At 36.0% G+C, this 26,964-nt stretch overlaps 1 protein-coding gene across 2 annotated transcripts in view; it reads right to left on the minus strand.

The window, feature by feature from the left end:
- Nucleotides 1-25,181, minus strand: part of LOC123684111 — a 55,118-nt gene extending 29,937 nt beyond the window's left edge. Inside the window, exons 1-2 of one of the 2 annotated variants that reach the window (XM_045623238.1) lie at nucleotides 24,910-25,181; nucleotides 1,056-1,115 (exon numbers count right to left, since the gene is read on the minus strand). In XM_045623238.1, coding sequence (XP_045479194.1) covers nucleotides 1,056-1,058 — 3 coding nt within the window. In that variant the 5' untranslated portion in view covers nucleotides 1,059-1,115; nucleotides 24,910-25,181. Of the gene's footprint in view, nucleotides 1-1,055; nucleotides 1,116-21,080; nucleotides 21,528-24,909 lie in introns of those variants that run through there. The other variant, XM_045623237.1, reaches the window with a different exon arrangement.
- Nucleotides 25,182-26,964: the final 1,783 nt, after the last annotated feature.

Below are 26,964 nucleotides of genomic sequence, written 5' to 3' on the forward strand. Positions count from 1 at the left end.
GATTAATTTATCGAATGTTGTTGATGCTAAAATATGTTTTTTGTTTTAGATTTATGATGTCTCATCAGCCAATTGCTAACAGTGATGATGAAAATTAAAAGTAACGAAGAAGAAAGAAAGTATCGAAGTTTATAATGACGAAAAGCTAATTCCATCGGTGAGTACTCAGAACTATTTATTATTATAGGTAGGAAGTTCATTCAAACAAAACAACTTTTTCCAACTCCTAATTATAACGTTGATGAGTTCAATCATAGGCAACTTCAAAATTTATTTGTTTCTACTTTTTTTGTATTAAATCTGAAATTTTGTTTACATCTTACTGCTGTCTACTATTAAGTTGTTTTCGAATGATCTATCTACTTGAACGAAGACTATACAAGGTGTTTCAAAATAATATAATGATACGAAGTATTTGGAGAATTTCTTTGGTTTCTGAAATAAATTTTGCCTACTAGAAAAACGATACGTACCACTACCTATCTAGTCAAAGAGTCATCAATCGAATCACAGACCAAAGAATAGACCACGCCCTCTATCTACCGAACTTATCCAGGTGCATTCAGAATCTAAAAGTGCCGACCGACAACTCGATATTACTATCATTACATTATTTTCGTATTACCAAGCGACTCTGTCCATGTTGATTGAAGTTAAATTACACCAATTGGTCTTATCCTTCTTTAGAGACCTGTCATTTTCACAATTAGACAAATAACCGCGATCGCTATCCCCTAATCGGACAGCGCTAAAGCCTATCGGTAGCCTATACTTTGGTAAACAATTCTTTCCGTATAATACGGCCCATATCTATGCACAATCTCAAATGGAAACTTACAGGGTGTCCCAAGTTTGATGCTCTCTGAAAGCATTTCGAGAACTATGAGACTTGGAGAAAAAATCTTCAAGTGAGCATCGAATTTGGGACATCCCGTACATGCATTTCAACCTCCCACATAGATGTCCTATTTAATTGAGTGTCCCTCATAGCAGACATTTAATTATACTGCTTTGGCTCTGAATTTCGGACGAGAAAAAAAACTATAGTCACTCACCATGAAGCAGTCTGGTCCCTGCAAGCAAACAGATTCTCCATCGGTTGCATTATTAGAAAACTGAAATAAAGAAACACCAATTAGTCGACGTTACATCATGAGGATGATGATGGAAAAAACAAACTTTTCGAATTTCCATTATTTGCTATTTCTATTACGTGGCCATTCGTACGAATTTGTACAATTAAAAGCATTGCTACATATATGAATACATATTATTATTATTTGGGTAAATAAAATCCGCTGAGATTATAACTTCAGGCCGAATGGAACATTTGTGTTTTGCCTAGAGTAAACGAGCTCGAAACGCGGTTTTTAGGGAAGCTTTTGAAATGCAGATGAACCAAATATTGAATCTTTCCACGAAATATGTTGTACTTGCATTGCGTAACATATGCAGATCATGCATGAGTTCAGTGTGTGTTTATCTACCGAGCGCTTGGAACCGGGAGCCAACCAGAATTTCTGGTTGTAACTTTCGATACTTGGAAATAGAAAATCTGAAATCACGAAGACTGAACAACCCTGATCATTTCAAGTCTCTAGTACATCCCATTCGGGAGTTATCGTGTACACGAAGATCGGCCGATACGACTGACTTAATTCTGACATCTATTCTTCATCATTGAGTCGAACTAATCATTAAATAAAGAATTGGAACAAGCACATTAAAACAGCCAGTTTGATATCACGAACTGAGTTTTGTTGTCGTATTTGTTATGCAGCTGGTAGTTTCCCTCCGCACAAGGCCATATACTTCGAATCCAACAAAATTGTTATTGAACTTTCAGTCGTACTTCCCTTGTTTCCGTGGACTCCATCATTTCCATCCATTAGCTAAATAGTCAGTAGCTATTGCTACCGTCATCAATCATCCGTAGTTTAATGAAGTATCGAATGGATTTTTCCTCTGTTTTTGTACGTGTGTTGGTTCGCCCACTAGGCCAGCCACCCCTGAGCGTATACTTTCCCTTCGAGTCCTTTGTATCGGGGTAACTGACCGTAAGGAACGTAATTCGCTTTGGCTGCATGGAAGACTGCGGGATGATTCATTGTTCTGTACCTTTTGGGGAAAATTTTTCCTGCCAGTATTCCTGGGGGTTTAATAAATAATCGACCGATATTGCCTTACGTGATCATTCTCTGCGAATCTATTATGATTGTTACGATTATATTGACAAACTGTTCGCAACTGTGTGAAAATTTTCATTATTAGTTTCGTGTCAAAGTCGAGAAATGACGTGTATTCAAACCCTCTGATGATTATCATGTTTAACTATTTTATGGGCATTAAATGACTAAATTCAGTGAATGTTATAATAATAATAATAATAAATTTATTTATACATGTTATAACTACAGAAACACATGTACAAATATTTGCCATTAAAATATTATATGGCCTGTCAAAAGAGATGATAAATATATACACAAATATATAGATATACTAACATAATATGTAAAAGACGTGAACACAGCAATAAATATATAAACACTCAATGACAAACAATCAGTTTAAAAATTCGGTCAAGTTATAAATCGTGTTTTCTAAAAGCAAATTCTTCACCTTTCTAATGAACGCAGAAAGATTCGACGTTTTTATATCATTGGGAAGCTTATTGTAAAGTTTTAAGCAGGTATGATTTGGACCTTGTTGCGTTTTCTTTATTCTCGAGTACGGAAGAGCATAATTATTTTTTTCCCGGGTATTGTAATTATGATAGAAAGAATTTTTTGGGAATTTGTTCCGGTGTTGGTGAACATATTTAACGCAGGTAAGTATAAAATATGATGTGATGGTAAGTATTCTCTCCCTCTTGAAAATTTCTCTGCAGCTGTCTGTGGTCTTCATCTGATATATAGCCCTTATGGCACTTTTCTGCTTCAACAGAATTTTTTGAGAATCTGCACATTGCCCCCAAAGCAGAATACCATATGTAGCCACACTGTGGAAACTTGAATAATAAGTCAGCTTAGCGATGTTGGTGTCTGTTATTTGTCTCATTCTTCTGATTAGGAAGATGGAAGTAGACAATTTCTTGCATAGGTTGTCTATATGCTTGCTCCAGTTTAATGACGGTTGGAATTCTAGTCCCAAATATAACAATGATGAATCAGTGTGCTCCCTGTTTGTGAACACCAGCTTCTGAGTTTTGTTCGAATTCATCAGTAATCCATTGGCAGAAAACCACCTTTGTGCGTCTACTTCACTAACACTCGTTCTGTCATTGAGATCACTTCTACTGTCTGACCTATTCAGAATCACTACATCATCAGCATAACTGCTGCACATACCAGAATTTATGTTGTAGAAGATATCATTCATAAACAATATGAAAAATATCGGACCCAAAATTGATCCCTGGGGGACAATGGAACGCATTATTTATCTCGGAAATACTGAATATATTTTATGGAATGTATCCTACTTTGCCATAATTTTGGAGTTGTACACTATTTACATTATATTCGCCTTATTCAAAATAATACCTCCAAATGGCTATGATTGCATAAACTCTTTTAATTTGAATAATCTTTAGGTATTTGTTTCATTCTAAATGTATGTCCACATAGGAGTGGTAGAAAAATTAGAAATTTATATAACATATTTAGCAGTCATAGGCATCTGTATTATTTTAACTTTGGCGAAGGTAATATGTAAATCTGACTATATCTGATAGCAATGTAAATAACACCATAATATCTGCCAAATCACAAGATCATCGCACACCAAAACCTATGGAAATCATGCAAACCGTTTTCGAGATAATTGAGGCGTTCCATACTAGGAACTCACTTTGTATTGAATACCTTTATATTTCGTTCAGCGCAGCGTTGGTCATCTTTGAAACCACCAACAAATGGGAGCAAGGCAGCTATTTTAGCTCATTGAATTGGAACCGCAGCAATTCACAGTGGGTAACATAAACCCTTCGGTAGCGGCTTACTTTGTTGTCAAATATATGTAAACTTTGGCCAAAGCACAAGTGGTGAGGTGCCCAACGAGATTAAATTGTGTGACATCGGATTGGATCATTAACATTTAATGGAAATTATCTTCGTGCCGTGGTAATAATTTGTGCGCACACAAAAGGAACATATGTTAGCCTTGTTCTGCCCAAATAGTTACAATGTTTCAATGCTCCATTCTTCGCATTTAAATGGCTGACCTGTGCATAATAATCAGCCGGATTTATAGCTGGGCATACGACGGGATCTGGAAATCGGACATCGGAGCTCTAATTGATGCTCTCTACGTTTGAGGCGAAATCGGAACGTGGTATCGAATGAATGTTTCGACTGCTAGCTGAGCTCTATTGTGATCGTCGAGATTGTCATTGATTTTTGGAAGGTCGTTGGAAATTAGAGGAGTATCTGGTATCTGGTCACTTCAGCCGGATACTATTGAGTAGTGGTGTGAGGAAAACAAGGTACCCCTATAGAGGGTGTTCCTAAATTGGAGGTACAAAGGAAAATTACAGATTTCAAAAGAAAAAAGTACTATGAATATGAGCCCGCAAAGGCTTCGATTTCGAGATACAAGTTGTTTGCTGTAGTCCTCCTATTTGTGATGATTATACCAGTTTATCGAATCTCAATTAATCTCTTCGCTATAGATTGGATCAATAAGTACCAAAATTTATTAGTATCTAATTATCACAGCTTACGAACTGTATCTTCAGTTGTCAAATGTCAAAAGATGACAGCTGTCCAGATAGCGGGCTATTCGAAATGAGACCTCTCATTGGAGAAACCCTTCCTCATACAACATGAACAAAGGTATTGTTATCGATTCTCGGAGAGTCCACACTATTAATCTAACGAATATGAATTCTACATTTGCAATTTTCTCTCGAAATACATCCGAGCGAACCGAGGGAGCCTTTTCAAAAAATTCCCACTGTTAGCGCGAAAAAATGGCCTCGCACGGAAAGGTATTCGAAACCGCCTGCATCCCGAATATTTCACCTTCAAAAAAACCGAAACTCCGTGTAACGATATATAAGGAAGGTAATTCAGCATGTAAAGTGTTTCGAAAACATATCGCCACATACCAGCTCCCCATTTTCCTGAACAATTTACAAGATGAATGTGATCCTCTCTGGATTTCAAGGGAAATTCCCCGAATTCATTACCGCTGCTGAGACAAATACTCTGCGCTCACCTGCTGGTTGAGAAGTTCACGGAGGTTAACAACCAGATGTTTCACATACGACCGTGTGCTTCAATCAGAAGATTTTTGCAATTTCCAAGCAAAAAAATTGCTTGGAACAAGGGAAAGGGCTCGCAAGAAATGGTTTTCTAATACCCTTAGCAATACAAATTCTAAGAATTTTATGATTTATCCCATTTGAACAAAACAATTACAAATCAGAGAAAAGTATTTTCTGAACCTTTTGAAGAAAATTTTGAGCGATAATGAGATTAAGACAGATCAAAGCAACATTCCTCATAAAAACCTGCTGCCTCTGCCTTTTATGAATGCCATTTCTAATCGTCAGATTCACCAGCTTGATGATCCAACAGATCCAAACACACCTCCGTGAATAGAAAGAGAATAATGGACCACGTCCATCAATTAAGGAAATGATGAGGCGGGAATCCACTACGGTTAAATCGACTACGAGAAATATCTGTAGTTATAAGACTGATGAGGAGTATTCGAATCAATTAACTTCTTAGTTGAGAAAATCGTAACAATCCAATCAACTTTCCGGCGACTTCTGCCATCACCCACGCCAACACTACAGATCTATTCTATCATCATTCATCACCTCAAATTTATCTATTAATCAGGTTTTGTTGACTTAATGAACCTTGCTTTGAATGAATCGTTCTTTGAAGCCTACTGATAGATGCTGCCTTGAGAACCTTTTTCCTTGGACTTCAGTTGATAAATATGCATTTGTTACTAGTATGCAACATCACAGTCTCACAGGCAACTGTGTTGATCTTATTCCTCTCAAGTCGATCTAATAATCATTATAATGACAAGAATAAGGGATAGCGATATATCTGGTAGATAATTACTTCACCAATAAATCATATTTCCATATGGATTTTTCAATCATAGATAAATTTGTAGCATAAAGATATCCTCCGAATGTATTTGAGGATAGAATATAAAACATTATGGGGAAAACTCTGAAAATTTCTAGGCACGTAGGTACACAAATGTGAGACGTAACAGAATTTGCATGCTTAAAAGAGGGGACACTGCCAAAATGCATAATAAGGATGTAGCTGAATTGGATGTGGGTTGTTTTATCTGTTTATCAACCAGACGAATTAAATGTATAACGAAAGAGGAAGCTGGACCCCCGATAAAAAGGCCATTCCGAGTTGGATTCCATCAGCGTGACATTTCGTTGTAGTCCACGTCAAAAAATCATGCTCTATTGTCATTCTATGGCCGTTTGGATTATGTGCGTACTTAACGTTGACACTGGATTTATAAACTTGACGTGGGCTTTGATGCTTTCTGACGTTGTGATTGGTGGTTCGCAGCAGAGAATATACCTCTATTGGTCAAGTTGTGAACGGAAAGGCAAAGTCGATTTTATATTTATAAATTGAGGTGCGAAATGTATGTAGATTGTTTAGATTACCATCCGAGGTGCGATCGATATTCCGTAATATTCAAAACTTGAGCGTCGTTTACAACGCAGATTCGGTGTCATGAATTTTCCAGTACCCGAAGCGCTCCTACTTGAGATGCCATTATGATTTAACGGCTTACGGTACGGCTGCCGAAATTTACGCTTAAAATTGCGCCAGAAGGTTCTAATAGCGTGCATATTTTGTTTGTTCGATTTTTTTTACATAAATTTTATTTATGGTTCAAATTCTCGACAATTATTAAAATAACTTTCATTCAAGAGACTTTAAACTTTTTAGGTGTTATAGTTTATGAGTTTTGATAGAATCAGTTAAAAGAAACAAATAATTTGTTTGATGTTATGTGGATCCATAATTTTGAAAACAGTGTTAGAGTCAAACGCTGGCGTAAAAGGGAATTTGGTAATTGATTGTATTTTTTACAATTCGAATGTATTTTCTTTGCGTCATCCTCGTTGTTGAAACGTATCTATTAAATTCCATAGCAGTCAGTCCGCAAACTCATATTGTACTGAGATACGCGAATAAATATGCCCACTCCTTGGCAATTCCTCATAAAGTAGAAGCATCAAGATGATGTAGACCATGTGATTCCAGATAGGGAGAGTGTTATGACGCCCAGTTGTACAAACGTGCAATTAATTTATTCCGTGGCCAAAACAGCAAGAGGGAGAAAACGAAATACCAGCATTGGTTCCATAAAACATTGTTGTCTGGCTCCCACACAGCATTCGTATGAAAGGCGTTCGTATACATTGGAGGTAATGACAGATCTTTAGTCTCGGCTCTGTTGAATTATGGTCGGTGGACATTGCCAAGCAGCATCTGACTATAATATTGGCTCCTCGAAGACACCCAGCGTAGTTTTATGGTATTGTTCCTCCGGATCATTGTAAAAGTATTTTTTCTCGATTTTGCATTCGTTAAAATATTTTGTTTGTTTTCCAATTTTAGTTTTCAAAGAACAATGGCACAAGCTAAATTAGGTGTACAAAATCTCCCACATCGATTTCTTCGATCTAGAAATATACCCTAACTGAACTATAGTAACCAAATGGAAATAGTCCAAGAAAATAATTCAATTAAGTGTCAATCATTGACATTACATTCCAGGGGTCAGTTATTAGGAGAGAAATCTGCATTTATGCATGCATCTCTCACAAAGCATCTCCTGGATTAATAGCATCTCGACTTCAGCATCACGTGTTATTAAATCATCAGTAGCAACAGATGAATTAATGCTTGATACTCAGGATGATTAATTGCCAGTTAAAATGCGCTGACGTTATCTTGTAGCTGCCTCTTATGTGACATGCATGCTTTCTACATGTTTCCGATTATGTAGAGTCAGTTCACTCTTCATTTGTACTTCTAGAAAGCTCGTCGCGTTTCTAGTATTTCGTTTTCTGTTGTTTCCACCGTTATTGATGTACTTGTATGCGATCACAGGTCTGCTTTGATCAGTGTGGTGTGAATGATATATTGACTTGTCGATACGTCCGAAGTGTCCTTCATTCAGCACATGTGGCAGTCGTAAGAATGCTTTGGGATACTTGTAGGTTAAGATTTGATAATCCAAGAAGTTAACATAGATGTTGTAGCAAGGGGTATCTTGATAGATATGTGTGGTAGTAGGAATTCTCGCTATTTGTATTCAATCTCATGATGTTTTCCATAGAGGTATTCATAAATTTTCAGCTCTTGAACTAAAGTGAGCGTTATTCAAGGAAATGAGAGAAATTCGTATGCTCTCCTCGAAATGCTATTCTATCGAGATCTTGTTAAAGACTACACAAACCTCCGAAACAAAGAAGTGGGATTTATGGTATAACAGTTACCAAGTCTTTGGTCCTTTTTTGCTCTTGAGCAAACGCTAGGTGGACTTCCTTCAGTTTATCGAGTCTAACTTCTCTGTATCAGAATCCCTTGGATAGACTATATCGATTCGAGGAAGATGACCACAGTTGAATCAGTATTCAACCCGGGTTTTGGAGCATGCATTACTATGTATGTGATAAGAGCCGGTGAAAACGTAGCCTAGACGACTCCTCAGTCTCTGAACTTTATTTATCGAGTTACCTTTATGCCAATGGATTCTCACGTCTAAGGCGATGACGTTGGAATCAGATAGTGAGCTAACTTTCTTTTAGTACAGACACTTTCTTTCGGCGCGGTAACTCACGTTTCAGTCCGGGAAAGGTAGGTTTTGTTTATAGTATTCGTGCCGAGGAGAGGGTGGTTCATGGTTCATCCCTTATCTATCCCGATCGTTTCTCACACGTGGCGCTCCCGTTCTTTAGGCGACTGGCGAATATTAAATTGGCATTCGCCCAGTAACTTCTCTCCGCATATCGGCGTGATATGTCGTTACCGCAGGATATTCCTTCTGGCTATTTTCGGATTTATCGGGCCATATGTCATTGGATCTCGGTTCAAGTTTAGAATAGTTTGAGGTGAAATTTTAAACGGCCATTAGCAGGAGAGTCCGAATTCGAATTGTTAATCTTTCTCCTGGAACGTGTGTGTAACTAGCCATACATTTGTAGCAATGCTCTACCGTTGTGCCAGTTTTGTGGGAAATGGGTTAGTCGAATGAGCCACTAGGTCTTAAGCTGAACATTGAAATTCGAGATTGCTGTTTCCCTCATCTAATGATTTCAATGCGATATTGGCAAACTTTTAGTGTGTAATTATTTCAACGATCAATTCTTATCTGGTGATGAGAAACCGGAGATACCAATTCAGCTTCGCTGTTCATCTCCTCCCATGAAGATGATTTCATGGTCTTGGGGCGTTCCGTTGATTGTAGGAAATAAATTCAAACCGGAAAGTCGTTTCGCTCACGAGGCCAGATAAAAGTCCTTACACGCACCTGAGATAATCTAGAGATTTATATCGGTGCGATGCATGCTATCTTGTGGTTTTGCTCTAAATTGTAAGGAACAGTCTCACCCGGACATTCCATGAGTTTGATGGACAATTCATTGAATCCCATCTGAAAGAGCAGTTTTCAAAAGGATCGTAGCAATCATTAGGCCCTGAGGAAAGACAACTCAACATTGATCGTTCTCATTTGAAACTTGAATATTTTGTCTCATTTGGGAGGTATTCTTTCAGAAATTTTATGAGATTACAGATATGAAAAGGATCTCCATAGAGTTTTTGCTGGATCTTTTCGTAACTTTAATCCACCACCGTTGTAATAATAATACCTATTCACGCAATATTCGATAGAAAGAATTTCTTTACTGTTCTAACGATTGGTAACCACGACATTACAGTTGACAGAAAAAGCGTCAAAGGAAAATTTTGAGGTGAACAAAGCGTAATAAGCGTTTTCCAATAACGTGTTGAATTGCTTCGAACAACTTTCACAAGATTTTTAGATGTGGTTTCAGATTATGTCATTGATTCGTCAATTTGAAAAACAAAACATCCCCGCAGTATATATTGACGCAAGAACCAGTTCTTCCGAGACTGAAACCGTGACCCTTCATCATCTGCGTCCTTCCTGAACCATCCATCGCGCAGAAGGACAGGCAGCGGCACCACACCCAACCCAATCATTTAAACCAACACACAGTCACACAGACACTTATACAGAGAATCCTACACATACATCATAAATCTAATTAATACCGCCAACAAAATAACCTGTCAGGTCTTAACAATAAATAACGCTCATTACGTGCTGTATATTGATACGACATAGGTACACCTGATGGTGGAAACGCGAGATAACATCTTATACAGGACTGTTCTCGAATGTTGCACTCCTCGTTTGCTGAGTGATTTCGTACACCCTGTAGAACGGAACGGAAGTGGGCCAAGTTTAAATGATGATTTCTCAAGCATGGCGTTGGATAAAACTAATTCGAACCTCATAAAGAGGATTAATTAAATGAGATGTTTAATATAATTGCGATGTTGATGAAGAACATTATTCATTTCGAGTGCTGGACGTTTCACACGAAAGCGCTTAGGGAGAATTAGTAAATAAAATAACAGATGTTTCCAATTGTGATGAAAAATTTCATGAAGAGGATATGGTGGTGCACCCGGTGCTGTGGCCATTTGGCTGATATCGTTTTCCATCGCCAATGCCATACCTTCATCTTCACAATGAAATAAACATCCATTGACTTCTTTTAAAATATACTCCTTTTATTATCAAAATGAAACCTCTTATTGACAAACCCTTTATATGTAGATAGTGAAAGGCTGGAGAAGAAAAAGAGAAATGAGAAGGAGCGTCCAGTACACCGCTCCACTTATCACATCCTCAGTATAAGGTTTCAATCCCTCCGGATTCCGGAATTCATATTCATGAAGGAGGACCCAATAAAATACAATTTATTTAGCGGCGCATTGTTGCGAGCCTTCGCGAAGAGATTTATGCGACCGGCAAAATGAGCTGCGTGTTCCGCTGAAGACGTTAAACCATTCAATGTAAATCGGCAGAGCGGTATAATGGCGGTGCCTGACACTGCATTCCCAAATTGTAACCTTCAGTGGACGCACATCGTTATTCAGCACCGGTCTCGGCCATTTGAGAATATTGAGTTTCGCTGACATTCATCTCAATCCGACATCGCCGCTTTTACAACAATACGAGGAAATTCTTCAATATGCTTAAAAGCGGCAACATCGAACGATGCGAAATTATAAATACCTCAATGAGTATTTGTATCGAATCTCGAATACCTATTTGGCTGCACAATTTCTGTTTATTCTAAAATTTCGTCAATATTCAATATTCCGTTTATTGTTTCCTATTCAAAACTTCAAGGAATGTTTTTTTTAATACGCCTTAAATGAAACGCCAAAATACCCCACGGAAAAAAATTAATAAACAAAGTGTAAATAATTAGTTAAGGCAAGGAACTCTTTAAAGTGTAATCTAAACTCTCGAGACCCCCCTTAGCTAGCGAGTAGGTAGGTAATCACTTATGGCAGGCTAATTCGAGGATCATTATGAATCCACATCCGAGGCAAAAGTAACTTGGGGATATACCTATTTATTCATTTCAGCATGGAAAATTCTTGTAATCCTACATTATTCAAATCAAGTGATATATACTAATAACTAACTGAATCAACTTATATTATAGGTGCAAAACAAAGAAATCATAAAGAGATCCCTGTAAGTACCGACTCTTTGATGAATCATTGAGAACATTACTACTATGGATGTTCGAAAGGAGACTTTTTATTCGTGTCTTATTTAAACGTTGTTCCAAATGACATACCCTATATTTCATTTTTTTTTCTTTTGGAGTGAATTTTTCGAAGATAATAAAGTAAAATATTTCACCTAATGAAAAGGTAAAATACAGAGTTCACCATTTCGAAAAGTCCGATATTAACTTTTGAATGAGTCATCATTGAATTGTCTCATCTCATGCAGTTGAATTCTCAATGATTATCAAAAAATCATTACTCAACTCCATTGTTCTAGGATTTACTTTCTAAATCTCATTCCAATAAATCCATGCGGTTCGAAGTTGAAAGGTTTATCCAAATTCTAGAAATCATCCAAATTCGAAATCTCTCTCAAAAAAAAAAAGGTTTTAAGTAATGAAACGACGAAAAATCTGCATTTATTAATTGCCGAGTTCCTTGCAATCAGAAAATTCAATAAAAACCAGGTGATACATAAGAAAAACATGTTTGGTCTTTAACACTTTTTTTGGTACATCCTGTGTATTTTCAAACAATTTGAGAATGTAGCTCTAATGGAGCCTTATAATGATATTATGTTGAAACATTTCAGCGCGTAATAGCGTCATATAGCGTGGCATCGATGATGAAACACCCTGTATATACATCCTATATGACTGATTATCTTTGATCGTTTCTCAGACAGGAATGATAATTCCTGTAAAGAGATTCCACAAGATATTGTGGAATCTCTTTAATGACAATCATCAATATGCAATTCGTTCTGTTCCATTCGAGAAAAGTATTGAAAACTATTTTATTCTATCCTCGAACCTATCGCAAATCTCACATTGAAGATCTTACCTGATGGTAAAATGTCAAAATTTCTCGATAACCCAAATAAACTATTGAAAATACATTAATGGGAAGTATTTGATAAAATCAAAGGTCGCTGTGAGCCAAATATGTGATTCTGATAACATCGACTGCAGTTTATACCTGTCTGTATATTCCGTCTCTGTCACTGGAGACTGAAGTTTTGCAATCTTCGCCTGTTGGAAACATCGAGTTTATTATATGGTAGATAAAGATTAATTTATAGAGATTAATCCCGAGTAGGTTATTATGTCTCCGAGATATAACAAAAGGGAGGTTTAAAAGGCATTATTTTATAATGAGTTTCGAGTTTAATCATTGTGGTGAATACAGAATTGCGTTTCAATGATTACAGCAAGGAAGCTTATGATTCCTCTTTGGAAAGACTCACCATATAGTATAATGAATGAATGCAAGGAGTTCAAGAAATTATCAAAATTTATAACAATTTTATACAAACGCTTGAATTGTTCACTATTTATTATGTTTACCTATTTAGTTACCTCGAAAACTATTTCTTACAAGGAAAATTATTTTTGATGATATACACGAGAAGAATTCGAATTCTAAGCACTATAATTACAGATAATAGCAAACAAATCAAATAGGAATATTAAGTTTAATTCAGTTATTCGATTTGTTAACCACATTCATGAATTGCAGTTTTGAGTATTCAATTTTATTTTGGTTGATAGCTTGTCAAAATTTTACAGCCACAGTTCGCAAAACTAAAGGATCGTCTTGAAGCACCTTCTCTGCCGGCAATAGTGAAACTGGTGGGAAATCATAATTCAGAAGTTTCTGTAGAATAATTAAACAGTAGAAACAAAGGGTACAAAAATGCTGAACAAGATTTGTTGGGACGTATACAGAAAATTAATAGATTCAAGATTACGCACAATCCAACTGACTGCATGTAGCTGTGAAGAATTCAAAAGGAATACTTAATAATTATGATTAAATTGCCGCGTCGCGTCGTAATTGTAGAAACGTACATTCCCCAGTTTCGCTCTATAGGAATATTTAAATTTTAACACGTCCCCACATTTGCCTCAGTGTCCTGGAGAGGAAATATCACAAAACATTCATGAAGCAGATATAAGTAAGCTCTCAAGCTGAATCACTTTATTAACGAGGCAGCGAAACTGCCACAAATTCCGAGTTCATAACAGACTGTATACATCATGGATGTGCCAAGGTTAAATTACTAAGCATTAATCGGATCTGAAATATTTTGTTCGTGTTTGCATGTTGATGAAAAATTATATGATGCTGTCCCACAACGATCCGAAAATACTGATGCATAGATATTTGGAATTAATTCCAAGTGAGCGTATAAAACTGGCTCGTTATCGGGCTTTCAAACTATTTCCCGAAATTGAAAACGACGTTCTACAACAATAGATTAGAGTGTTATTCTATACAGAGTTTGGCTCATTGGTCGTTTTTTAGTTGAATTTTTGTATTTCTTCGTTAGAGAAATCAAAAATAAATTAAATGCAGTTAGATATTCAATATTAGTTTAAAGGAATTTTAAATATGGTGTTGGGTGAAAATACGGGAAAAGTACTAACTTGTTGTTTATTCATGCGCCTATGGGAAATCACAGAACTGTTATACTATATTATACGAGTTTCTTAATTCTTTCCTTCGGATGTTATTGTGTATACAGCTGGACAAAATGAAATTTGACCACGTCATCAGTGAATCGAACCTTATCGTTCGAGACCATTCTCGGCTCAGAATTGGAAAAATCCAGGCATCATGAATGAATAATCTCTCCAAGATATGCCATGCAAATACTTCAAGTCATCTGTACAAGACCATCAGACTGGGATATTTCAAAGTTGAGTTATTCCAACAAGCAAAATCCCCATAGTCAAACCGCTTGTGTACGAAAATTTCCACAAGTTCAACGAGGATCCTTGAAACCATATTAATTTCGCATCCATTGTGAATTCTCCCCTTGTTGAAATCTTTAGGGTGGTCTTGATCCACGCCCTCCTCGTGGAGCTCCTTATTGCTAAGCACAGGACCAAAAATTTACAAAGGGCGAATTTGGATTATTCACGACAGAAAGTCAGGAACACTATCCTCTATCAAATTCAATTTCAACGTGTTCTCCCAACTGTATTGAATTAAAAAAAAGCGATCACGTTGTGAGTAAAAGCATGATTTGCCAGTGTTAAAAGCCTCTCGAAATCCAAGTTATAAAAAAGACAAATAGTCGCGTCTTTAAATTAAAGCGTTCTTAAAATAATTGAACGAACTTGGAACGTAACTATTGTCCAAATTCAAATTTCATGGAATTTTCGACCGGCAAAAAAATCGTAAGACCACCCAAACGAGCCGTTTGTGTGGTCCGTTTCGTTTGGTTGGTATAAAGATCTAAATATAATTAAATCTTTTTTCGTCGCCAATCAACAAATGGCCTTCCAAGAATCGAAGTGTTTCATATCGTTCTCAATGCGCTAAACCTGAAAGAAAACATTGAGCGACAATTACTGTGGTCTCTCAGATGGGATTTGAGAATTCTTTAACGAGCGCAATTCTCGTAAGGGGAATTGGTGGAATCGTTTTCCCAAAATTCGAATAACAAGACTTGAAAAGAACGATTCAATAATAATTTCGTACAGTTGTCGACTGGTTCAGGAATTTTTCCTCGATTACTTTCAATGCGCAGTATACAATATTTTCCCGCACAGTTTTGGGGATAGATTTGCTCATACGGAGAAAAGGGCCTTAGATGATTTTCTGAGAAACTTTCCCCAATTATGGTCCGACAAGCACTTATGCAAAAATATGCTAATTTAACGACCGCGCATCCCAAATAATCATTCCGTGATGCCTAATATTGGAGAAATTTGAGTCTAATCGCTGCGCGAGATCAGTATAATTTGTTCGATCATTCGACCACTTGCTACGCTATAAACAAATTATGGTAAATGACCGGCTTTTATTTTTCGGATTATAGACTTCCGTTAACACGTTGAAATTCGTAACTAAGAAGCTGGCACCGTATCTTGATCTCAGCGATTCCGAAACGTCCAATTTGCGATCGATTTGGTGCTGATTTAATTTACAGGGCGGAGAACCACAAAGTGCCACAAATCAGAAAATGAATATTTAGTTTTTTCATTGGGTACATTCATAAAGTTCATCCACAAGACAGTTCTATCAGAGTTGCTTGAAAACTCTTTATTTCCTTCGAGAACGCGAGAAGAAGGTTAACCACAAGGATCTTCTTCGGTCAACTTCCAATAAGAGGTTGCATTTTGATATTGAAAAAAAAAACGAATATGTTTTAAGAGAAATCAATGGACGTTTATTTTATTGTGAAGAGGAAGGTATATACCATTGACGATGGAAAACGATATTAGCCAAATGGCCGCCACGGCTACAGTTGCACCATCAAATCTTTTTCATGAAATTTTCCATAACCAATTCGCACATCTACGGCTGTATGTCCTCGATAACTCCACCAAATTGTATAATTTTTTTTTTAATTTCTGTGTGCGCAGGGCGACTAGCTTATGCAGGGTTCCTAGGCAGTTGTTTACTTTGCTGAACGGTTAATCCGGTTCTGCCTAACATGTATTTTTTTCACCATATATGACGTTGCTAAGTGCCGAGATATGAAGTTCTTCGATATCGTATTCATTTCCATTAAACAGTATTGAAGTAATTTAACATCTGCCAACACTGAAATAGGTTATTAAATTAGGCAGCTGGCGACACGCCTTAGAGTTTATAGACTGGAAAATTCGATTTGATTGCAGCTAAAAAATCTATTATAATAAAAAAAAAATCCTTTACGGAATAATTTCGCCCATAAGTTGGTCATCAAGGTTAAAAACAGGTAGCAGTGAAATGATGTATTTCAAACCCCATCGAATCGTAGTCAAAATCGACTTTTGTCCATCCACTTTTTGTGGGGGCTACACAAAATTGGGTACAGTTTTTTATTGTTCCATCTCGCTACAAAATTAACTCAATAGTTGAGTTCTAATCGTTTAGCTTCAGGCCAAGTCCGCCGACGGTAATTTGGACAGCCGTCTGTTTTGAACCCGAAGAGATAAGGCAGGTAAAATTTACAATAAGCTACCAACGGAAACCATTCAGGGTAATCTTTATTGGCGGCGTTATCGTCAGTCTTTCGAGCGTTTTCAAACGTGCCAAGCCGAAGACCCTTCGAAATTAATCCATAATTCTGGAATTCGACGTCTATTTCCCAATTAACAACGGACTCTCAAGATTTGAGGCTATCTAACAATGAATAAAAAGGCTCGAGGCCGATTACAAGACGAATTATTAGAGTTATTATTGTTATAGAACCCATTAAATAAAGTGGCTAAATCACCTACATAGAATTCTCTCAAATAATTAAGTTAATTGAGGACGAAAGAAAGGTGTTAATCTTTTCTATTGAAATCTATAAAAAGCCAAGAACCTTCCAGGATTATTACTCATTATTTGAAGCCGCAGGTGTTTCTACAGAAATTCGTGTAACAGACAAATAATTTTCAGTCTTCAAATTCATTACAGAAATGGTTAAAAGTGTGCAATCACAGTTCGGAAAAGTAAAGCACTTTTGGGTAGTCATTGGAAAACCCTTTACTTGATTAATGCCCAGCCTAGCTGCGGAGGCAACTTCGTGATTCAGAGGAAATTCGAGAAAATGACTGCGTTAAGAGCGATGCGTGCCGAGACTACAGAAGGTGCATGCATTCCTGTCCAGCAATTTAATTTTTTCCGACTCATCGCAATCTAGGGGTTCGACCCGCTGAAGAAGACGAAAATTCCTTGGAGTATTTAAATTTGAATATATATTGGAGATGACTTTATACAACTCCCCTGTTCTGCATCCCTCGACGACACGTTTTGCTCTTTCATTATTCAGAGGGAGGAAAATGAGATTTCGGGTCAACTATGGGAATGCCTGATGAAGAACGAGACAGCTCGGATGTCATATTTTTTTAATCAGTGGTCCTCTCGAGGGAAATATCCCGAAATGAACAATTACCAACTGCATAAATATGAATACAAACATTATTATTATTCAACTTATGTTCGTGTCCTCTTCATTACCTACCTATTGTAGTGACTATTAGTGGCTGGGGAGCAGGGATTTGAGAATTTTTCATGAAATACCGGCGTTTCAGCATTTCTCTTGATCTTTCTTAAAGCTAGAAAGTACGATATTAAACTCTAATTACAATTCATCTCTCTAATATAAATAATCATTACTACGACAGCATTTCAATATGAAACTAACATTCAAAAATTCACACATAAATAACCACAAAGATAGACATAGACCATACAATCCGTCGGTACCTCGGTCGGTACAATGGTAATATTAAATTTAATTATTCTAGTTCGAAAAGTTCGAGTTATCTAAATAGGCAAATTTGTACCCCAAATCAGGGTACAAATTCACTTAACATTTTTCCTTAAAGTAGAATGCAAAGAGAATACACATAAATGTGTGTAGCACAACAAACCAATATTAACTAGTCCCTAATATCCTCGCTAATATCCAATTGAATGCGGAAACATTGATTCTACCAGTTTCCTATATATATCAGAATAACAAAAACAAACATAATACCCCAACTGGGTTTATTTGAACAAGTCCGTCAGAAATTCCCAGTCTACCGTCAGTCGTTTTTAAGAAGATAAATAAACACATTCGTAAAAACAACAAAAAGAGAAGTATCTTCGGTCACTTCGACTCGATGTAAAAAAATACACACCAGCAAAATTAGGGGAACGGACAAAATCTCCGTATTTTGTGGTTCATTTTCTTTCGAACCCTTCGGTCAATTTTAGCTATTTTTTTTTTATTGTAACTTTATTCAGATACCCTTTTCAATCACCTCGTTTCTTTTCGTTATATACGAGGGTTGAGAAATAAATGAATAGTAAACATTTATTTAGAACATACTGTGAAGTGAAACGAACAATCAGATGTTGCCTCATCTTTAGTGAACACGAGAGTGAACATTTCCTCTGTTTAGTAATTGCGATATCTTAATATTGTGAGAAATGACAGCACGAAGTAACTGAGGACGTAATCTGAACAATTATGTTTCCGGGAAATCAAGCTACAATTGAAAAAAATAAATGCAAAGTTCGGCCAAAGGGTTCAAGTGGAAATAAACTACAAACTCCATTCAGATTTTATCCGTTCTCATAATTTTGGCGGTATGTAGGTACATATGTTTTTTTGTACTTCAGTAGATCAGAAATAATTAAAAATCGCATATCTATCCCTAGTTAGAAGGATTCAGAAAATTCAATGAATTGTTTACTCGTATTTGGAAAAATACATCATTTCTGTCAATCTTAACAAAATGGTCATTGCGAAGAGCCATTGGTTATCATCAGAAATTGAATAGGTACGCAAATGATATGTGAAACAATGAATCTGGCCAATTCCATTAATATCTAATAATAGTAAGTGAACGGGAACAATTTGTGAAAATGATTCGTGATATTCAAGTATGTATTTTCCTGAATCTATGATTACGTAACCGCATTCGTCGAAAACTACCAACTCGAATGCAATATCAATAGAAATTAAATAAATAGAGATAAAATAAATAAATAAACTGTTTTCAATGGGAAATAATTCGAATTCAACCTCTTTCTATTTTTCATTTCTCTTTGTAATCGAATCATCGAGATAATCATCCATCCATGGAGCGTCCGATCCGCAAATTAAAAAAAAAGATCGCCGATAATGGCCAGGCTTCTAATAATAAGAAGACAAAGAAATGTACTTTTTAATCAAGAACACCTGTCCTCTTTCAGGTCATCGCTAGCTGAATGATTCAGCATCAACGATGGAAATAGTCACGAAGAGCAGAAAGATAATCTGATCCAAGAAATACAGGATTATAATCGTTTACGGTGGTTGGCCTGAGATGATCTGGCTCTTAGAGAGCAGAATCAGATTCGGAGAGGACGGAAACAAAAATGAGGATCTTTTCGAATGGCCCTAATCTAATCGGAACATGAATCAGATGAGTCGGAATATAAACGGAGAGACTACTTCGGAAAAACTGAGAAGCGAGATGGAATACCTCTGCTAGACTCATTACTGATATAAGTAAGTATTGAAATATGAATACTTAACCTCCATATCGGAAAAGAACTTTTGAATATTCGCAATAGTTAACGAAAAGTTCAATTAGACTGCAAGGAAACTTCGGCAGATGAATCGAATTAAATTGATTTATCCAGAGTCAGATATTGAGAACTTTCTCACTAACGACGTAACTGAATATTTTCAGAACTACAAAGTTTGTTATCAACGGGTCCTTGTTAGGATTTAAAAATTGTATTCTTGTTTTCAACGTAGTTGGACATTTAACTTTAGAGTGTACTCTATTTTTCGCACTAGGTTCTTCATTGCAGATTCATTATTTGATATGTGCGGAAATCGCTTGATCGCTGTGTTTTTAACAACAAAATTTAAAGTTTTTTTTTGTTTTAAAACTCTTAGAAAATGGGTTTTTCAATTATACCCCAATTATTTCAATCATGAATTTCAACATTTTTTCATTATCATGAAATCACCAATTTTTCAAAAAAACTATATTGAGCCAATTGTCATTTATCGCTTTCTTATTCGGTAATATTTCTATTTATTGATATTCTCAATAATCAAATTGAAATATGTACAAGTGAACGAATGAATTTCTCTTCGAAAATCTGTACGTAGACAGAATGTATTTCTTCATCAAAATGTAAAAAAAATTCCAAAAATTCTTAATTTCATCATTGAAATAATTGAAATAGATACGAAATGAAAATCTTTCAATTTTAAAGTGTTAGAGAACCAAGAACTAGGTATAATTTTATTGTGAAAAAATTTGGTGAGATTGTTGTATACTGTCAAATGAAGGTTTCTTTCAAAAATAAAAAGAATTAATCAAGTGATTTTCGCACAGAAAAAAATGAATCTGCACTAAAGAATTTAGTGAGAAAGATAGTGTACAACCTGAAGAAGATGAGAAACCCATCATAATAAAAACCAGTAGGATGAAGAGTTAAGGAATGATCACCTGGCATTTGGATGGAATGGTATAGTTGCTCATCTAGCGAATTTTAAGAATATGGAGCGAGAAAAGAACAGCATGGGAAATGGAAAAAAGTTGTCGAGAAATGCCATTTTTCAGGCTGAACGTGTTTCAAAACAGAACAATTGAATGTCACTTCTTCCAACGTGACACGATTAGTAGAGTAGGCTTGCCTTAAGATGATAGAAACAATCGGGTAAAGAGTAAAGAAAAATCAAACTGTCCTTGCAACAGATCCAGATACCTAATTATTCGAAAATTGAACGGTGGAATGACAACTTACCCTTTCAAGACAGGTAGCCCTACATTGTGCAACCCTTAAAGGGCTCCCTACATCTTGTTCTCCACCTATGAAGATACCCCTGCACGACGAGAAGGTCGCAAAGCAAACAAACAGTCTCCACATAATCGCCATTCTTGGGAATTCTAATCGGGTAAATAAAGATTCGATCGGAAATCCTGCCGCACTCCTCCCGAGATCACAGCCACAGCACAAAATTAAAAAAACACCAAACTAAAACCGAACTAAAGATACCTAAATATCACTTCAATATCGATGTAATTCATCGGTAGCCGGAATTGGATGTCTTTAGTTGAAAGGTCGCGTTAATTCTCTATGTTATGCCCCACTAGAGCGCACATAACCTACCAAACGTCATTACGTTCCAAACTGAACTGAAGGCGCTGCGCTCCGGTGTGTTTCCGGAGCGCCCCACATGCTCCGAGTGCGAACTTCGGTGACGATCGGAATGCTTCGGCCGGTCACGAATTCTGCGACCCAAAAGGGCGGAAAGGGGTAGATATTCTCTGGTCTCCAGTGTAGGTATTGCATATAACAATAGCCATCCTTTTTTTTGGTAGCTACTACGGTGTTTAGACTAAATCAAATGGACAATAGAGAAACAGAGAGTTATTAGAACATACAAATAAGCTATGTTTTGAAAAAGGATCTCTTATTTCGACATGTAGGTACGCATGCTCGCTGTGTCCAATTTCAAGGATATTCTAAATCTGAAGTACGGCAACTTTCATTTGAAGATCCCTCCGGATTTTCTTTTTAAGTCAAATATTTGCAGCCAACATTAAACAAGAAGTAACCAACAAATATTGATTACCATGTAGGTCAACAATATAATAAAATCTTATGAAAAATTCAATTTTATCCTTAGATTTTAAACTTCAACAGTCAAGGATTGTTTTCTCGTTATCTAGAAGCATCAATGCGCTAGTGTAACCAAATTTTGTACTGAATTTCTTGAAGATAAGCTTTCCCAGATTCCGAGGAAAATTGTAGAAATTTTTTATACTAAAACATTTGGAAATTTAACAATGTGAATTGGTGTCTGATGAAATTATATCTTTTTTAACGAGGAGTTTCCTGGCTGTGTTATTCCTTGAATAGGTGATCACAGTTGGCCCCCGAGATCTTGTGAAATGATATGATAAATTCGTGAAGTTATGGAGGACATACAGCCGCAAATGTGCTGCATCTATTAATGGAAAGAACAATGAGTTCTTCTTTACAATGCAATAAACATCGATTAATATCTGATGAAATGTACTCTTTTTTTGATCCAAATGAATCCTATTATTGGAAAACCCTTTATAATCATCGAACATAGAACATTCAATCATCCTTTATCACTTGTATATGGAAGTTCATCATTTGGTGGATTTGAAGACTGACTTTCGCTAAACTTTTTTTATATTTCGAAATGTTAAAACATGAGGGGGGTCAATTATTACTTCGTAGAAGCGCCACATCTTCCATGTCATCTCCTCGGGGAATTTAGAACCTAAGAACAAATACGTTTACGAACTTTCCCGAAAATAAACAATCCAGAGACGTGGACCTCGGGATGTTGCTGAGATAGAACAATCTTCAAGTTAAATTTTGTCACGTATAAAGTTATATTGAGTTACGTAATGTGGATTGACAAGGGGGTGAGATATATGACCTGGAGGAAACTAGTGTGAGGGTGGGGACGTGGGGAGGTTCATCATTGGCGTCCTATCGTTCTTCTAGAGTTCGTGTGGAGAATCGTTATCGGTTGTGCGAATAGAGTTAGAAAGGGATTGTGATATGAAAGTAGAGGTAGGATTTTCCAATAAGAGGTTTCATTTTGAATAGCCCGCTGTCTGTCATTTTTTGACATTTGAAAAGTAAAAACTACGACATTACTAAAAACTGCAATATACATGCTTCAACAACGCATTGAAATCTTTCAAAATTACTACAATAAATTGAAATTTTGGAGTCACATTCCGAAAAACTAAAGCATTTTTGGATAGTTGTGAAGCACCTTCTCGACCGGTGAAACTGATGAAAAATATTTGAATTTCCCTCAAAAAATACTCGTTTTTTTAATAGTAAAATGAAATCTCTTATTGAGAAACCCTGTATTCAGGTCTATTCATGTAGTATTGCTTTGAAATAAGGTGAAAATAAATTCTTACTTTAGAAATTATAACTTTTGTGAATTTTTCTCATCCTACCTCTTAAAATTTTCCAAGTATCTATCCTTGACCTAAACAAACCTGGTTATCAAATCATTTATTTTCGTATAATTTGAAAGATTCTCGCGTTCCTTATTTCTGATTTATTTCAAAAATATGGATGTAGCTCTAAGTGAAGAATGTTGACCGTTTCTTTCTATCTTCTTTGAAGTTCATTCCTGGAAACGAAGGGTAAAATAATAATTCAATGATGAATTTTGAATAAATGATGGTCTAGAATCACGAACCGCCACTGACTGAGAGAGTTTGGGGTTCAATTCCAAAAATCTTGCATCTGGCTGAAGATAATCCCCAAGGAGGAATTCCAATCCGAAACTGGCCGTGACGTCACCTTTCCAATTGACTTTGCTCAAGAGGACCATAACTCTTGATACACTTACTTCTTTCCCTCATGAATTGCCTTATTAATGGACTTTTTCACATGTGAAACCAGTGCGAATGATACTCTCCTCCTATGCTGGAGGGTTATAATACAACAAAATTGTGACTCGTTTCGATTTATAACTAGCTTTTAGGGGGTTGCCCTTCTAACGATGTGATCTAATGCAGTATTAATGGGAAACTTTCATGGAATTTTTCATCATTATCTCTTCCTCTTCATTTACAACGAACAGAATCGTGAAATAACGAAACCACAGTTGTACATTTCTACATTCTCATCGGAATTGAACTGATTCGAAACAGGTTAATTTGTCGGATATTACATTCAGAATAATTCAAGATAATGAATAGAAAATCTAAATCTTTTTGGAGAAAATTTTGATTCGATTCAAAATTTTCGTAACGAATTTTAACATTTCAATGCTTTGTTGAAACGTGTGACGTAAACATTCTTTTACTTGTCCAATGTTTACAGATTACATCTACCAAGATATTCAAAATTAAACCAAAAACGCAAAAAACCTCGTGAGTTTCGAATCATAATAATTTGATGATTCAACTCAAGACATCCATGAGGATAATGAATAGATGAAAAAAGGTGAATAAATAATGTAGGAGATGTCTCGGGAGCAATGCGATGAACGGAAACCATAAACAAAGGTTATCAAGGTGTATTTATCAAAAGGTTTTAATCGTCTGAGAGCCTTGGTTTGCGATATAAGATATGTTCGGATCATGAGTGAAATTTCAATGTTCAATGATTCTTGAAGAAATTTACAGATTTATTTCAAATTCTTTATTTTTGTATTAACTTTTCGAAAGCCTTATTCGTTCAATACTTCTGAAATTGAAAAAATCAGGGCTGGAATAAAAAAATTCGACTTTTTCTATTTACCTCAATATCAAATCAAATTATACATAAATACTATCCGATTGATTCATTTTTATGAGCAGAGAAAAGCCATTCCATATACATAATCGAAAATAATAAAATAATCCGAAATATTTTTCGACACCATCATACAGGATTCTAATATGAATAGTTTTCTTGAATAAATAATTTTCATTTCTTCAATTAGCTTGATGGATATAATGTATAGAATCAAATACATTTTATCACATTTTAAATAAGTAAACGTTTCATATTTGCAAATTTCGTAATTGCTTATCGTGACAAAATACAGTTGCTAGTATGAAATAACGTGAATACTTACTGCGGAGTGCTGACTTTTAATCAGAAGGAGAAAAAGCGTACTGCCAGACCCATTAGCATTCAATTTTTATTGTCGGTCTAAATTTTTGCCTAATAAGATGAAAACTCAATCTTATAGAGGTAAAACTTCACAAAAAGATTTTAAATAGAGGATGAATTAGGTAGTTGTCATTAAATTTTACTTCATACCAGCATATTTTCGAAATGAATTTCACAATAAATAACGATACCCATTATATCAGAGAACAGTTGCACTTCTTTACTGCCAACACTTAATTAAGCTATTTATTTCGCATTTGTCATCATTCAGTTAGAACTTGCGTAGGAAAACATGTAGGAAAACAACTGCACCTGGATATTTGGAATTATATTCTTGCTATACTCCGCTACTGTAAGGAAAATTTATCCACTGAGTTAACAACTAATGATGAAGGAAAAGCGAAAGAACGCATTTACTTTCACAACGTTTTTTTCACTCTGTGGCATATATTCCGAAAATATCAGCATCATAATATGAAATTCGAAGAAGAAACTGACATGGGTCAGGATCCTTGGTATAGGTATTCGTGCGTAGTGCATTTATTAAACACATAATGAAAATGTGTCGCCATCTATTCGAAGTTATTCATGCAAACTGTATGGTGTATTGCAGACGCGTATATTTCTATTAACATTTCGTTTAATGGTTTTATATTCACCTTATCTCATTCATTGGAAACTATTCTACGATTAGTGGGTTTCGATTTCAATAATCCAGCTTCCACTGATATAATAACCTCTGATTCTTAAACGGTAATTAATTTCTATGATCTGTTATGAGTATCATATGAACCATGGGAGTTCCAAAATGGTCGTTACGGTGAGAAGACTACTTTTCCTCACGTCCCATTTTGGAGCTCCATAATTTGAAAGAGTCTTTTTGAAAATAAAATTAAAGCATTTGTGAAGTTAAATTGTAAAAATAGTTTGTGATTGTTGAGATTTTTTGTGATTTGTGTTGCAGATTGTTTAATGTGTCGATGGCGACTAGCCAAGCACATGGTTAAAAGATTGATCAATCAATCATATGAACCATAAAAAGTATACGTTTTAGAATTTTTCGAATATCTGGAACTGAAACCAAGATATAGCGAAATATATTTTAGAAATTCCCTGTAACTCGAAAATGTATCAAGATATCTGTGAACTGCTTCCTGATATCTCATTCTTTCGAAAAAAGAGATTAAAGATTTGTTCTCCAAATCTTATAACGAGCGTTCATTCAAATTCGTGGTCAAGAGTGCTGTGTAGAAATTCGAGTTGATTTTCTGTGACAACAAGTATAGCGCTTAGCTTGTACCATATCACTAACATTTGTTTACATACTTCGAATCTGGGAAGAATATGTTACAAGCTACTCGCTACTCACACTCAATCAGAAAATCAACTCCTATTTCTCCACAGCACTCTTGACCACGAATTTTAATGAACGCTCGTTGGTTCTCGAGATGCTTTCAGTGAGCATCGAATTTGGGACACCCTATACGCTTGGAGGAGTAAGACTTTAGTCAGTAATTAAGGGTTGAAGCCATGAAAGAAACCCCAACAGTAGATATAGATACATTGAATATAATAAATGGATGGACGCGTGGCTGCTCTCTAAAGCGACTGCTAACGCCTATGAGTCCGCATTTATTTGCAGCGACAATTTTGATGTTGTGGTAAAAATTGACGAAAAATCAACGAAATTTTGTGTGAACAAGTTATGATGAAAATTGTTAAAAATTATATGTCGTGTACCATTGATTCTTAGAATTAAATGTCGATATGGAAGGGACCGTGTTCTTCCGATGATGGAGAAAAGTATTGGGATGATCTGTAAATAATTGGGCGTGGTCAATTATAGAGGGCGTGGTTCGGATAAGTGGGCGGGGCTATCTTATAACAGTCGTATCTCCGTAACGGGAGGTGCTACGGAGGTGCGGATGGTACCGTTGGATTCGTCATCGATCCTAGATTACATTTCAGTCTTTACATCTCTTAGTTACTGTACAGGGGTATAGATAATGACATGTTA

Source organism: Harmonia axyridis, chromosome 7 (genome assembly GCF_914767665.1).
Source record: "Harmonia axyridis chromosome 7, icHarAxyr1.1, whole genome shotgun sequence".
Lineage (NCBI taxonomy): Eukaryota > Metazoa > Arthropoda > Insecta > Coleoptera > Coccinellidae > Harmonia > Harmonia axyridis.